General features: G+C 33.5%; 1 protein-coding gene across 1 annotated transcript; it reads right to left on the bottom strand.

Moving 5' to 3' along the window:
- Positions 1–4,699: 4,699 nt before the first annotated feature.
- On the bottom strand, positions 4,700–11,900 carry LOC127100646 (putative clathrin assembly protein At2g01600). Its single transcript, XM_051037891.1, has 15 exons — positions 11,626–11,900; positions 11,466–11,535; positions 11,258–11,355; positions 9,397–9,535; positions 9,111–9,238; positions 7,644–7,736; positions 7,407–7,457; positions 6,814–6,879; positions 6,665–6,730; positions 6,505–6,585; positions 6,320–6,400; positions 6,019–6,195; positions 5,863–5,944; positions 5,641–5,762; positions 4,700–5,258 (listed from the first exon to the last, which is right to left on the bottom strand). The coding sequence occupies exons 1-15, from the start codon at positions 11,713–11,715 to the stop codon at positions 4,911–4,913; spliced, it is 1,692 nt and encodes a 563-aa protein (XP_050893848.1). The 5' UTR covers positions 11,716–11,900; the 3' UTR covers positions 4,700–4,910.
- Between the last annotated feature and the right edge of the window lie 3,848 nt (positions 11,901–15,748).

The raw sequence follows: 15,748 nt of genomic DNA, 5'->3' as shown, positions 1-15,748 counted from the left end.
GCATTCATTTTAAAACAATTTTATTTGTTAAAAAATTTGTCATTTTAAAATAGCAAAGGGATTGCATGTTTATTATTCACAGAAATATAGTATAGCTAATTCTAATGTTATATTAGAATTTTTGTGAACAAACTAATATGTTATTTAAAAACAAAATGCTAAAGAGAAAAATGTTGAATAAATTTTCTATTTTTTATTTATAAGAAAGTATCCATTAGATTATGAGTACAAGGGATACTCAACCCAAATAATAATCGGGACCAAACCAAAAATTGCAAATGATTCATAAAAACACACATAATCAAAGCAAAGACTATAAAACAACAATCACGATCACAACTACAAAATACAAGCCAACGAATTAGAGCATTATTCAAACCTATAAAATATGAGTTGCTCATTATGCCTCGCAACAATCTAGTCTCAAGCCAATGTTTTGGACATCCCTAGTACTTCTTCTACATACTTGTAGCCTCCCTTAAATAATTTATCATTTCTAGATAGCCATAATGACCAACACAACCAACCAAAGCAAGCATCGTAACTTCTTTTTAGCTTTGTCCTTTAACTTATGACGAAACCACTTCATGTGAATTGTCAGCAATTTTGATTCTTCCCCCAAAGAAATATTTATCCACCTATGAATCTTCCTCCAAACTTGAACTGCAATAGGTAAATACAAGAACAAGTGAGAGGTTGATTCTTCAACACCAAAACACATAGGGAAAACTAAATTATGTCTTCCATTGATGAACCATCTCCTAGTATATTTAAATATAGTAGGTAACCAATTCGGTAATAGTCTCCAACCAAATAATTGGACTTTAATTAGAACATTTGTCTTCCACAATCAATCCAACTAACTAAGTATGAGTTCATCTACTTGAGAACCTATGTTGTTAATAACAACCTGTCTCTCATAACTGGCTTTAACCGAAAATTTTGAACATCCCTCCATTAAACAAAAAAGTCTCCAGAATCCTGATAAGGATGGAATGAATATAAAATATCCATCAATCCTTCTGTTTCCAAACCTTTTTCCTCTGATAACACAGACGCATCCACACCCAAATCTCATACATACACATTATCAACCCAACTTCCCATATCAAATACTTTACACTTATCTTGTAGAGAGCATAAAAAAACATGGAAACAACTTGCACAAAGGATCTAGACCTATCCACTTGTCCCTCCAAAAGTCAATGTCTTGGGCATTTCCTAGTTTGCAAGTAAGACAATTTATAAAGCAGTTTTGCTCCTCCTCTCTAGGACCACCAACTAGCTTCAAATCCTTCCACCATAATGAGTATTTCCTATATTGCCCCTTGACATGTAGGATTTTTTATTTGATCTTACCATATTTGTGTGACAAAAGAGAATACCAAACCAAATTATTTTCATTGAGAATTTCTCAACTTCATTTGCTCAATAACGTCAAGTTAAACCTTTTACATTTCTTAACTCCTAGCCCACCATTTCCTTCGACTTACACATTTTGGACCAACTGACTCAATTAATCCTCATCTTACCTTCAACCCTTCCCCAAAGGAAAGCTCTCTGCGATTTTTCTATTACATGGATGACCACCTTTGGATCTTTATAGAAAGAGAAGTAGTATATGGAGACATTATTCAACACAGAATTCAAAAGCACCACTCGCCCCTATATACAATTGTCTACCCTTCCAAGAAGATAGATGGATATAAAGTTTTTCCATGATTAGAGCCCAAGATAATCTCCTTCTAGGATTAATACCCATAGGGATTCCAAGGAAAGTGAATGGAATAGAGTCTATACCACAAGAGATAAATGTTGAGGTTGATCACGCAAAACTCTCTTTCAAGTTGATGCCTATGATTTTTCTCTTGAAGAAGTTCACACCTAATCTTAACACTAACTCAAATCCGCATAGTATCGCCTTTATGCTCCATAAGTTTTTCAAACAACCCTCGCCCAAGATTAACGTGTCGTCTATAAATTGAAGCATTTCAAAGTATAAATTCTCATACACTTTGAAAGCTTGGAACTCGTCCAGTTGAATGGAATTTTTAATTAAGCCTACAAGACCTTCTAATACAAGTAAGAACAAAAAAGGTGACAATGGATCTCCCTAACGCAAACCTCTCCATACTTGGAAATCCTTTGTTTGGTTACCATTCACTAGGACAGACATGCTACTTAAGAATACGCAAGCTTCCATCCACTTTAGTCATCTATATCCAAAACTCATTCTTCTCATTAAATATCTAAGGTATTCTCGGGACACACAATCATGGGCCTTCTCGAAATCTACCTTCATCAACAAGCATTCTTTTTTATTTCTTCTTGAAAAATCCACCACTTTATTGATGACCAGCACCCCATCTAACATTTGCCTCTTTTGAATTAAGGTTGATTAACAAATAGAGATAAGGGATCTCACATCCTTCTTCAATCTTGCCCCTAGAATCTTAGGTATGATTCTGTAGAGAGATCCCACAAGACATATTGGTCTGAATTCACTAAGTACCCGAGGGTAAGTGATTTTAGAATTTTGGGTAAAAAAATGTCACTGTGATGGCCTTGGGCAACTTAGATTTGACATAAAATTCATTTACAAAATCAAATATATATTCCTTAAGAAACTCCCAACACTTATTGAAGAATCCCATATTATACCTATCTGGTTCATGGCTTTTTTCACCATCACAATACCACACAACTTCCTTTATTTTCTCTTGAGTAAAAAGATACTCCAACATACTTCGATCTACCTCAGAAAGTTGGTTAAAAACCACCCCATCCAGATTTGGTCTTCTAGTTTTAGGTTTCTTGAAATCTCTTTTGGAATTGATTATTAATTTCCAACTTGACCTCAAATCTTCCACTATTAGGTTTAGTTCCAAAATGTAATTCCTACGAAATCTCTTCTTCATTACTAAATGGAAGAACTTAGAATTTGAATCACCCTCGTGAATCCACCTGTATCTAGATTTGTGCCCGAAGATGGATTCTTTATGTTGCAACTTCTCCCAAACCTTGATTGATGCCTCCATTTAATTGACTACTACCTCAGTCGGAACATGTGATAACTCATTTGCAACCTTCTGATCTAATTTATTCAGGTCCTTGATAGCCTCTTCTACCTCTAGGTCAACCTTTCCAAACACTTTGTTATTCCAAGTTCTTAATTTTCCTTTAAGAAATTTGAGTTTTTCCTTTAGCTTGAAAGCAAAGTTACTTTACACTAAAGTTTATTTCCAAACTTCTTTCACTATAATAAAAAACTTTAGATTCTCAAAACAACAATTGAACATCTTGAAAGGCATGGGACCCCAGTTCGTACGAGTATCATTGGTCCATATTGGGCAGTGATCTGGCACGACTCCACTTCCCACATATTACCCATAATCATCCATTTCTCAATCAAAACTTCAAATAAGAGGAATTTGTTTAGCTTGTTCATCGTGTTGCCTTCCCAATTAAACCACATATATGCTTCTGGTCACCAAGACATCCACCAAATCAAGACTCTTTATGAAATTTCTAAACTCGTGAATTTTAGTTCTATTGACTTGAGTATTGATTCATTTCCTCTCCCTCACCTTGATCGCATTAAAATCACCAGTTATCCACCGCTCTCCCATACGATACTTGCTATTGAGATACCTAAATTAGTTCCCCATCTTCCTCTTTCTTTGGATACAACAGGGTGAGTAGATGTTGACAATAAAGATAGGTTTCCTACCATGCCACATTAATCCCCACAAGTTCTTCGCCTGCAAATCTAAAATTAACTTCGAAATTCCCAGCTTTCTACATAGTTATTAATCCCCCAAATCTTCCTATTACCCATTTAGTCGTACACTCCACCTCTTTATTTCCCCATAATGAAAACACATTTGCTTCATCCACATATTGTAATCTAGTTTGCAGCAAACATACGTCAACCATGCATTTGCTAATTAATTATTGGATAGATTTCCTTTTAATAGGATTGCCACACCCGCATATGTTATATGATAGGATATTCATAACACACCCTTTGATTTGACTTCCCTCGACCTTTTCCCCTCACTCTCTTCTTCATTCCTTTAATCTCTTCCATATATATGTTGTTGTCATCTACTCCTTTCACTCCCAGATCTATAACCTTTTTCCAAATATTAGTTGTCACGCTTTCTTCCATACTTGCCTAAAATTTGTTTCCTTGAATCACATTCGAATTTGATGTTGATTTGCTGCATAAAGTTGAGCCACCTGAGAATATCTCCATGGTTGAGTCAGATAGGTTAAATTGCGATGGTGCCTTTAGCCTTCATGTATTTGCCATGCTGCTGCTTCTCTCATACACGTCTATTAGTCGTGACAAAATTTTCTATTATGCTTAGTCTAGCTATCCATAGACGTGAGTTTATTTATATCTTTATTAAATTAAACCGCGGTTTTTATTTGCAACAGATATCAGGGTAGCACGTTGTATTTTCATTTTAGTCGCCATACCCCTTCCTCCATGTCTATGGGATAAAAAGTCAAAACTGACACATTGTGAGTCATGACAGTATTCGAGTGTTCTTATAGAATCTGAACCATTGGCAATGACAAAATTTTAATATTACCAAGTAAAACCAGCAAGGCAGCAATTAAAAATGTACTGTAACACATTATCTGTACATTCACATAATATAAACATGTATTAAATCATAAAATAATGATATTTAAAGAAAGCGATCCCACCATTATGCATATATCATAAAAGATGAAATACATCTTTGATTTTACAAGGCACCTTCCATTCCAGAAGATGAGTATCTAGCAACAGATGAGTAAACTCGTGTAACAAACAATTTACTCGCTTCTAAATGTACAAAAAAACCAACATGATTGATTAAATACACGACGTCTCCAAAAAGGGGCATCCTTATTTCTTACAACAAGCCTGTGCTTCCAAATGGATTGTTATTCTGGGGGTGAGAAACGGGATTTGCATGAAAAGCCCCAAATCCTGAATCAGCAAAGGGATTTGCTGGGTCCATTAACATATGCTGCTGCTGCTGCTGAGGCGGAAACTGTTGATAGGGACCAAATGGATTTGCTTGCTGTTGCATTGCTGCCATTTGGACAGCGGTTGGGGGGGCGACACTGCTTGATACAGCAAACGGATCATGAACTTCAAATGGATTTGGAGCTGGTGCTCCATAAACTGGTTGCTGCGCAGCTCTATACGCACCTTCATCATATAAGCTGTTAAGAGTGAGAGAGTCCAGTCCACCAGCCTGACATTCCATGAAAACAATAGAATGACAAACAAACTGAAGCTAGGGGATTTATGATGTACTAATCAATCACTACGGACTGTCTACACTTATATTAACATGTGGACCCTTTTGGTATCAGAAAAAGATAATGTTCACATATCAAATGACTTGAAAAAAAGTGAGACTTGTGAACAAATTTATGCATGCATTAACCCAGAATCTTGTGCATCATGAACTTATGCCATCAAATAGTTTCTAGAACAATGTAATATTTGTTTGGTTATGCATGCCAGAATAAATTCAATATTTGCCAGCATAAAAATATTATACTATAGAAATCATATGGTGCAGTAATTTATGACTATAAGAATGATCTATAAAGGTTGCATGAAGGTCCTACCAATTGTCTCTCGTTGACTGAAGAAATATCTGTACTTGGAGTGCTAACCAGGGCAAGCTCCCATCCAGTAGGGTCGAAATTTTTTGTTTGAGCAGCACTAGAGTTAAAAGCTGATGCAGTTCCTATATTCACCAAACACTCACATTTCATAGATGATAAAAATAATCCATTAAACCTTGTTAAGCAGCAAAGTTTGTGAAGAAAACTAAAAACAAAGCTCACCATTTTCAGTGGAGACTATGGCCAGCGCAAGGGCGTTTCTTTCCTCTATGGATGATGCATTAGGTTCCGGGTCATTCAATCCCTACATTAAGGAAAGGAATTAGAAAAGTCCTAAAAAAATATTAACTGCGGATATGTATGGATCAAGTAATTTACCAGTAAGTCTCCAGTGTCAAAATTGTTGTGAGATGGTGGTGGGGGAGGAGGAGCAGCCTCAGAATTGGGGACAACAACATTATTATCAATAGGTTCAGGTTCTGATGGCATCTGTTCTTCAGACTCTTTGGTGTATTCAATTGCAAGAACTTCGTCTGGTCTGTAAGTCAACTGAAGCTGTTGATACAGAAACAAATTACTGGTCTAGAAGTCAAATGTAAAATTAATATTCCAAGGAAAAGTGTAAATTGATTTCTAGGAAGCATTGGTATGTGTAGAACAGAATAAATGATGAACTAACCATGGGCTCATTTGGAACTGAAACCACTCGGGGTGCCTCCCTAATGTACTCTTCCATAGTTGTAAGAAAAGATTGCGGGGGCTAAAAGGAAAAACAATAGATAGAGCAATAGGAACTCCATAATAAAAATGAAATAGGAAGAACTCGTAAATCAATGCATGAAATTGAAATAACTACAGACTTACCTCTCTTAAGACAGGAAACTGAAAATTTCTAGCGAGTTCCAATCCTTTGCAAACCTCATAGAAATCAGAAAGGCTTGCTGCCTGGCAATGGAATTTTAGAACCACTGAAATTAAAAATGCAAAAGCCTAGCAGTTAACCGAAAGAGAAACAAAGTATCACCTGTTGTCCCGCACGTTTATAGGCTTCAAGGGCTTTAATAGCTTCATGTCTTGGCATCTCAAAAAACTACAGGGAAATTCACTTTCCAACATAAGACATATTTTATTTCAACCTAATCTCATCACATAGATAAGGATAAGTCAATTTACCTTGTCAACAAGATTGATAATGCCATCATTAATAGCACAATAAATCTTAAAGCTCTCTTTCAGTACCTAGAATGAGCCAAAGCCAGATCAACAACAAAAAATAAAGTGATTAAGGTGCATCTAATTACAACAAACTTAAAAACTATATACCTCTAATACAAGTTATACTAGTTAATATTTACAAATGTAACAAATAGACATGAAACTTAAAATGCCTCATTAATAAAAAAAGGTGATCATACCCTCAACCAAATTCATAACTATAAGCAAGGGAGGGGTCATCTAACTTCTCTCCCTATCCTAAACAGACATTCCAAAGTGGTTCTAGTCCAGTTAAAATTTATAAACCCAATAATTCACAATTGAACCGCAATTGAACCATGACCCAGAGTTCACTGTTTCAACATCTAGTCCAGTTTCTAAAACATTGATTGGAAGATAAACCAATAAAGTTTCAGTCGAAGGCGGAATCCCCTGACAGTCCTGCCATGCCAATACACATGTATATGTATACTCTCACCAACCTATCTGTAATTTCAGAGTGACTCTCCTAATACAAAAGTGTCTTTAGATGAATAGACTAGAAGACATACCAGAGCCAGAGCATATTGTATCACATAATTGCTAACAGCTGCTCCTTCTGGCTGTAAAATGCATAGCATAGCATTCAATCAGTTTCTATCATCTAAAAGAAAATACTCAAAAAGAAGAAAGTGGCAGTACAAAAAACAGTACAAAAAAATATATAAACCAAATTGATGTGTACAGTACTGATCAGATTATACACAATAAACAAAGATAATAAATATCGTCATGTTTCACATTATTACCCGACAGCCAACAAGTCGATATAGCAGCTGTTGCAAAGCAGGCAACTGCTCCAATAGCTCCTCACTATCTAAATCCCTGGTCTTGCTGTGTCCCTGCTTAAAAACAAAATAAACATCAAGACTTTTTGAAAACAAAAATAGTACTCCCTCCATTTTTATTACAAGTCACTTAAGAAAAATAAATTATACTAAATTATAAGTTGTTTTAATATACCTATGAATAATTAATGTTACTCTTCCTATTGTACTCTTAATTTTTTATTATTCTCTTTCCATTATTTTAATTTATCTTTTTCATACCATTAATGAAGACTAGTTTTGTAAAATCCTCCACAATTTCTCATTTTCATACAACAATTACTATATTTCTTAATACGTGTGAAATGGTCAAAACTAACTTATAATAAAAAATGGAGGTAGTAAACAATGAGAAAGCTACATGCAACAAAAATGAAGATAGACAATAATCCACAATTAATCATTTAGAAACTTTTAGGAGCGTCTATTAGCAATGCTGACCAATTTAAATAAGAAATATAGCCATTTCCAATAATGTTAAATAAAATTATCATGTTGCATTTCTTCCTCTGTTCCTACCAAATCAATTTATTTCATTACAGTACCTACAAACATGAAGTTATAAGAGTCCTACTCCTACCAGTAACCAGTGAATTTTTAATTGAAAAAGAGTTCAAATTAAATCCATAGATTTAGATCACTAAATGATTTTAACTTTTTTTATAATTTCAAAAGTATTTAAATATGTTACTATTAGGGCGTAAGATCACCACGGCGGGAGGAGTGACCCAACTAACTATTTTTTTTGCATATAGGGACCAAATTAAAAATTCTAATGGGGTCCTTTCAAGACTTCTCTTGGGTGAAAGAAAAAGTCAAAAAACTTTTTAAGGGAGAAAAAAGACTATCAAGTCGTTTACAGTAAGTCGTTTACAGTATTGATGAGTATAACACCATTACACTAAAGAAGATACAAAAAACTTGCACACATCCCATACAAACAGACACACACAAAGGGCTGTCCTCCTGCTAAAACCATTAAAGGGTAATAGATATGCCAAATGTTCACCAGGATGTGTTACGTGTGAAGGATCATTTGAACAGTTATAGTCGAGCATCTAAATAATTAATATTCAAAAAGTGTATTGTGCAAAAATTGTCAAAAGAAGTTTATTGTCATATGGAAGGGAAAAACCAATTTCAGAAAGCATTTGAAATTATAGTGATGATGTGCAAACACATATTTGAAACACACTGACATTTTCACTAGAAATTGGATGAGTGGAGCCATGGGAGGGACAAATGTAGTACTCAAGTTAGGCTTAGTATTCATTTTCGTACAGACACTCTTCAATTCACACAAAAAAAACAATATCATATGCTACATACTGGAAACTAGACATATTATCCCAAAGGAGTACAATAACTGGTTACTGGTTATTGAATTACCTTCTCCTGTCCTTGGGAAGCTTTGGGTAGACGCTCAGCTTCAATATCATACTTAAGAATTCGAAAGCATTCAAGTCTTTCTTCCAAAAATAATGCATAGGTACGTACCCAGGCAGAACAATCCCAGGCTGCAAGCAAATAAAATCATTCAAGCAGACAAATTATACATGTTAATTCAAATATCTTTGCAAGAGTATCACTCAAATAATAACTGTTGAAAGCCTCAAATTGAGCCCAAGTTACAGTAAACAACAACGTATAAAGATTATAAGGTCAAAATATTAACCAATTGGACTAGAATCATCCTTAAAATTTGAAAGTTGGAGAATCCGTCCTCTCTGTGAGAAATTCACAATTTCCTCTCTAAGAGTTGGATCTCCCTCCCTTAGTAACCTATGGATGACTATCAGTGTTTTTAATGCCACCTGCAAACAAGACAAAGGAAGGCACGACATCAAAACAATGCTCGATCCTCTAATATATTATTTTTGGAAGAAAAACAGAAGATGAAAGCACCATAATATGTTTGAAATTAGTGAATTAAAATATCATGCATACATTTAACAGAATCCAAGGAAAATGCGGTTTTTTTAATAGCGAGATGAACTGGAATTTATCAAATAAGTGGACGATCTACTAAACATCCTTCATTCAAACTGATCTGAATCCTTGATACAAAATTCCTTCCACCATTTGGTGTCATCTAGGCCAAATGTTACCAATCATTATTAAATAATAATTATATTTCGTCGGTCTGAAACTACATGTATAAAAGTTTAATATACTAATCAGAGTAGTTAATCCCGGATAGCAACGTGGAGCTGCCGACCCTAAAAATGGGATAGTGACGTGGAGCTGCCGACCCTAAAAATGGGATAGTAAGATAGCGTATAGCGGGATGGCCACTATTTGATCATTTTTTGGACAAATTACATGAATAATAGTTATAAATATATGAAGTGAATAGGAAGAACAAAGTGCAGAGAGAGGTGAGGAAGGAACTTGTGATTTTTCTTTGGCACTGTAAAGTGCAGTAACGTCGATGAAGGAAGGTTAGAGTTGAGTCTCAACTCAAATTTGATTGAAAAACCAAAAATTACCCATAAAACATTTCGAATTTAAGGGGTAATTTCCATTTTACAAAGGGGAAAAGGATAGCGGGACAGAAACCACTCCGCCCCCGCTACCCGCTATTTACCCTATAGTGGCCGCTATAGTGTTCTGCACCGCTAAGGCTCTTCGCATAGCAGTCAGTCTCCGCTCCGCTCCTCTATAGCGAGATAGCACCACTCATCCATAATGACACAACTAAGGTCTATCAGAATACATCCAATTAAAGACTATTTGTTGCAGCCATATGTTCTTTTATGTGATTTAGATTTAACAGAAATATGCCTACATATACTTTAGTACGGCCACTAAAAAGCGTGTGTTAAAGCTATCACAAACCAAATGCTCAGACAAAAAGCCTAAATTAAAAACTACTTACTTCTAAGTCCAAAAAAATATCAGACTCACATTCATCTAATAGTACAAAATTCACATGTCTAACACTAATTTACATTGAATTTGATAGAAAGAAACTATTCTTTGAAATGAAATGCCATAAACCCAACATATCACTGCATCATGTTAAAAAGAGAATTTCAGAAAACATAGGGCCCGTTTACTTCAAGTGTTTCCTATTTTCATTTTCACTGATAAAATACATTGGAAACAGCATTATGGAAGTTTCTGAAAATCTATTTTAAAAATAGATTGAATCTCTTTTTCACTGATGAAATAAACATTGGAAACAGCATTATGGAAGTTTCTGAATTATTTTAGAAGTAGATTGAATATTTATTAAATTAAAATTATTAAAAAAAATTCAAATTAATTGTTCTCAGTGTTTTCGAAAATGCATTCTTTCTAGTTAACTTCCATCCTCTCTCTATGATATTCAGAAATGAAAATCCATAATCAAATGCCCTTTCAGACACCGATGACACACATACAAAGTAAAAATATAAAATGAAATTCCAAAGTATTGTTAGAATTAGAAATTAAACAACCCTAGGATTCACATTCATTTGTAACAGAAAATCTAGAAAATCTAGAAAATCAAACTGTAAGTTGCAATTGATCACAAAAATTAAAGTAACTACCGTCCAATTTCTGGTCTTGGCAAGGCGTCGTGAAAGTGCGTGAATGCAATAAGCAACATCCGCCCTAGGTCGAACAGCAGAAGTTGCAAACAGAATTTCTACAAAAAAAAAAATAGAATTCAAATTTCACGATCCATTAATCACAAAAACGAAAAATCCAAAACATAGAATTCGGATCTGAAAAATAAGAATCCCAAGAATCACTCACTTCTTAGGTGTCTCTCTTTGGGTGGAACCTCTACGTGATTAGTGGCTTTGACTATAGCAACATCCAAATCCTAATAATAGAAATCAATTCAAATCGAAAATTGATTTCATCCATTGATTGATTCATCAAAATACAAAAAAGAATCAAAAAAATTTGGTACCGCGTAATCGCTATTGACATGGGCGAGACCAACTTTGGTAGTGTCTTTGATGGCGCCGTAAGCTCTTCGCCATGACTGAAGCGTACCCATTGGAGCGATGATCTATCGGAATTTTCTCTTTCTCTCTCTACACGGTGTTTGGTTGCGATTAAGAGAGAGAAAGTGAAGTTTCTTTGATTTGATCAAGCCAACAATAACTGAATTCAATTTTCAGATACCCTTTCCTTTTACTTTAGCAACGCTGTGTTCCATCATCATTCCAAATTTTCCTTTTTTTTTCTTTTTTCTTTAAAATTAATAAAACTTCTAATTATTTCCAAAATTATAAATATTTTATTACAATAATTATGATTTTTTAAAATAAAACAATTTCAAAAAAATTCTCAATTAACCATATTTTTAAAATATATACTAAACTAATTTAAATAAAAAAATTTATCTCGAAAATACATGTATTTAAATTTTTATTTTAAATATCAATGTCGGTTGTACATACTCATATGAAATATCGATGACAGTGACACATGTATGCAATCTTTAGGAGTCATAAATAATAAACACGTTTTTAAAGCATTGTGATTTATTTTATTTAAAGTGATTAGTTTGATATATATTTTGAAAATTTATAATTTTTTTAAAAATAAATCAATAATTGTTTTAGGTCTATATAAATGAAATCTTTTGGATTAGTTAAAAGGATAAATGTAACTTAGTATTTTAATTTTAGAAGCTATTTTAAAATTGTACAGTTTAATGTACTTTAGGGAGTTAAATGATATTTCACGCTATCTTTTTAGGAGCTTTATGGATTAATCAATAATAGGTATAATATAATACTAATCAATACAGTAATTGTTTTATAGTTTTTTGTAGCCATTGCAATTTGCAATCAATAGTAGCACTGATTGAGTTTGTTAAAGTGATTATTAGGATTAAGTAAGTAAGAGAAGAAAAGGCTGGGTTGTCTTGGCCCCCCAATCACAACGAATTTGTATTGCTGTTAAAGAATTGATGTCTCATACTGTCTTTAGGTTGATTATTTTATGACTCGATTTGAAACTTTAGTGTGATTTTGAAATTAAAAGAAGTGATATTGATATTTTAATTTAAGCAAATAAACTATCCATACTATTAGTTAGATAAAATAGAGAAAAATATAATGTGGAAATTTCAAAATCGGAAGAGAAAAATTCACGGTGGTTGTCAATAAATAATTAGAGAATAAAATTATGTAAAAATTGTTATAACATATAATATATCTTCAACTAACCTAGATCTTCAATACACTCACACTCTCCAAAACAAATATTTAATTATTTCTCACAACACTCTAATACTTGAATCTTATATATAGTCTTGAAATTCCTCTTCCTTCATAAAACTAAGTTATATGAGACTTCAAAGAACTTGTATCTTATATATAGTTTTAAACACTCTATTCATTCACAAAATTAAGTGATGATGGACTTTTTCAACATGTATATTTTCAACCAATCTCAACAATCTCCATCTTGATTGAATTATACATAAGCAGTGGCGGAACTGAGGGGGGCGTGGGAAGGCCACGACCACCCCTCAACTTTTTATTTATTTTTTAATTCATATATATTAAATTACTAAAACATCCTTATTTTAAATTAAAATTAATTTTTATTTTTTATTTTTCATTCAAAGTTAGGTTAAAATACAAATAAGGTAAAAAGCTCATACATTTCCTTTCTTTCTCATATGAGTTTGCTACCGGCACCAGAATCGGAACAGATTAAAGTGATCGGCTTCTAACAGGTAAAAAATTTTATTCATTCTTCTTTTATAAAAAGTAACAAATTAAAGTGATTGTTTGATTTGCATTTTTGAGATTTTTAGGGTTCTTCTTTCTTGATGTGTTAAAATAATCTATATGAGGTTTATTAAGCCAATTCATAACACTGTAATTTACAAATATAGTTATACATTGTAATAAGGTTTATTTAATCATTGTTGCTGCTAATTTCTAATAGTGAAGTTACCGGTATTTGAAAACAGATTAAAGTTGATTAATTAAGTTTATTAATTTTTTTCTCTTTTAATTTTTATGTTCTCTAAATTGATTTTTGGATCTGATATGATATTATAGGAAGAGTAAAGATGAATAATAGGAAAATTGATTCTTTTTTCAAAAGGAAAGCATGTGAAATTGAAAGAGAAGAGAGAGATGAAGAAATTATAATCCCGACATCCGAATCTGAAACAGTTCTTGAGAATCCAACAATTGAAGAGCATCATGGTTTTGAAAATTCTTTGGAACACGATCCTGGAAAGCGTCCTCTGATTTTGAAATATCCACCAAATCAAATGGATGCAATATGAAGAGCTTATCTAAAATGGGGTCCATATCAAATTCATTTAGAAAACTATCCTTTGTCCGGTAACGAGGATCATCCGAGAAGGTTTCAACATACTTGGTTTAGCATATTTCCATCATGGTTAGAATATTCACCATCTGAAGATGTCGCATATTGCTTACCATGTTACCTTTTTAGCAAAAAACTAAGTGGACGTCCCGGATCACTTGTCCTTATTTCTATGGGTTTTAGAAATTGGAAGAAAGTTAGGAATGGAAAACATTGTTCCTTTCTTAAACACATAGGGAAGGATCCTTGCTCACCACACAACAATGCAATGAAAGCTTGTCAAGACTTGTTGAATCAAGATGGTCATATTAGAAATGTTATTCAAGTGCAAAGTTCAAGTCAAAGAATGAATAATCGGTTACGACTCAAGACTTCAATTGACATTGTTCGTTGGTTAACACTACAAGCTTGTGCTTTTAGGGGTCACGACGAAAGTAGCAAATCAAGAAATCAAGGTAACTTTCTTGAGTTATTGAAACTTTTAGCATCCTACAATGATGAAGTTGCAAAAGTTGTGTTGGAAAATGCTTCACAAAATTGCAAGTATACTTCACATCAAATTCAAAAAGAGCTCTTGCAAATTCTTTCTAGTAGGGTGAAAAAGAGTATTCGTGAGGAAATTGGTGATTCCAAATTTTGTATCGTTGTTGATGAAGCTCGTGATGAGTCAAAAAAGGAACAAATGACTCTTGTATTAAGATTTGTTGATAAAGTTGGTTTAATACAAGAGAGATTTTTTGATGTGGCACATGTTAAAGACATCACATATTTAACTCTTAAGAAAGCAATATGTGATCTACTTTCTCGACATAACCTTGATGTTTCTAACATTCGTGGCCAAGGGTATGATGGTGCTAGCAATATGAGAGGAGAATGGAATGGTTTACAAGCCCTCTTTATGAAGGATTGTCCTTATGCATACTATGTTCATTGTTTTGCTCATCGATTGCAACTTGCATTAGTTACATCATCAAGAGAAGTCAAACATGTTCATAAATTTTTTGAGAAACTGATATTTGTTGTGAATGTTGTTTGTTCTTCTACAAAGCGTCATGATGAGTTACAAGCTGCCCAATTAGAAGAAATTGCTTATTTGTTAGAGATTGATGAGATTGTAACTGGTAAAGGTGCAAATCAAGTTGGTACATTGAAACGAGCTGGAGATAATCGTTGGGGACCACATTACGATTCAATTTTAGCTTGATAAACATGTATGAAGCAACTTATTTAGTTTTTAAAAAAATTGCAAAAGATAGAGGGAGTTATGTTACACGTGGGGATGCAGATAGTTGTTACAATTACTTGAAGGCATTTGATTTTATATTTATTTTGCACTTGATGAAAGAAATCATGGGAATAACAGATATGCTTTGTCAAGCCTTACAAAAAAAATCAAGATGTAGTTAATGCTATGAACTTGGTTCGTTCAACAAAACATCTTATTCAAGGTTTGAGAGAAAATGGTTGGGATATATTGTTTACTAAAGTGGTATCTTTTTGTGAAAAGCATGGTATTGAGATTCCTGATCTTAATGATGTTCATTCAACAACAAGATTTGGACGCTCCCGTCTTGAAGAGAATCAAGTCACAATTCAACATTACTTTAAAGTTGAAATCTTTTTCACTACCATTGACAAACAGTTACAAGAGTTGAATAGCAGATTCAGTGAACAAGCAATGGATTTGTTAACTCTTTCTTGTTCTTTATCTCCTAAGGATGGATATAAAG

The sequence above is a fragment of the Lathyrus oleraceus genome, chromosome 7 (genome assembly GCF_024323335.1).
Source record: "Lathyrus oleraceus cultivar Zhongwan6 chromosome 7, CAAS_Psat_ZW6_1.0, whole genome shotgun sequence".
Classification (NCBI taxonomy): domain Eukaryota; kingdom Viridiplantae; phylum Streptophyta; class Magnoliopsida; order Fabales; family Fabaceae; genus Lathyrus; species Lathyrus oleraceus.
This window is presented reverse-complemented; position numbering and strand designations above follow the sequence as displayed.

Bases quoted from the DNA above. Each gene is read 5' to 3' on its own strand.
- LOC127100646 (XM_051037891.1), bottom strand. From the start codon at position 11,715: ATGGGTACGCTTCAGTCATGGCGAAGAGCTTACGGCGCCATCAAAGAC. The intron at 7,737-9,110 runs GTAATTCAATAA...GTTTTTAAGCAG, and splicing joins CTTCCCAAGGACAGGAGAAG to GGACACAGCAAGACCAGGGA. The intron at 5,259-5,640 runs GTAGGACCTTCA...ATGGAATGTCAG, and splicing joins CAGTCAACGAGAGACAATTG to GCTGGTGGACTGGACTCTCT.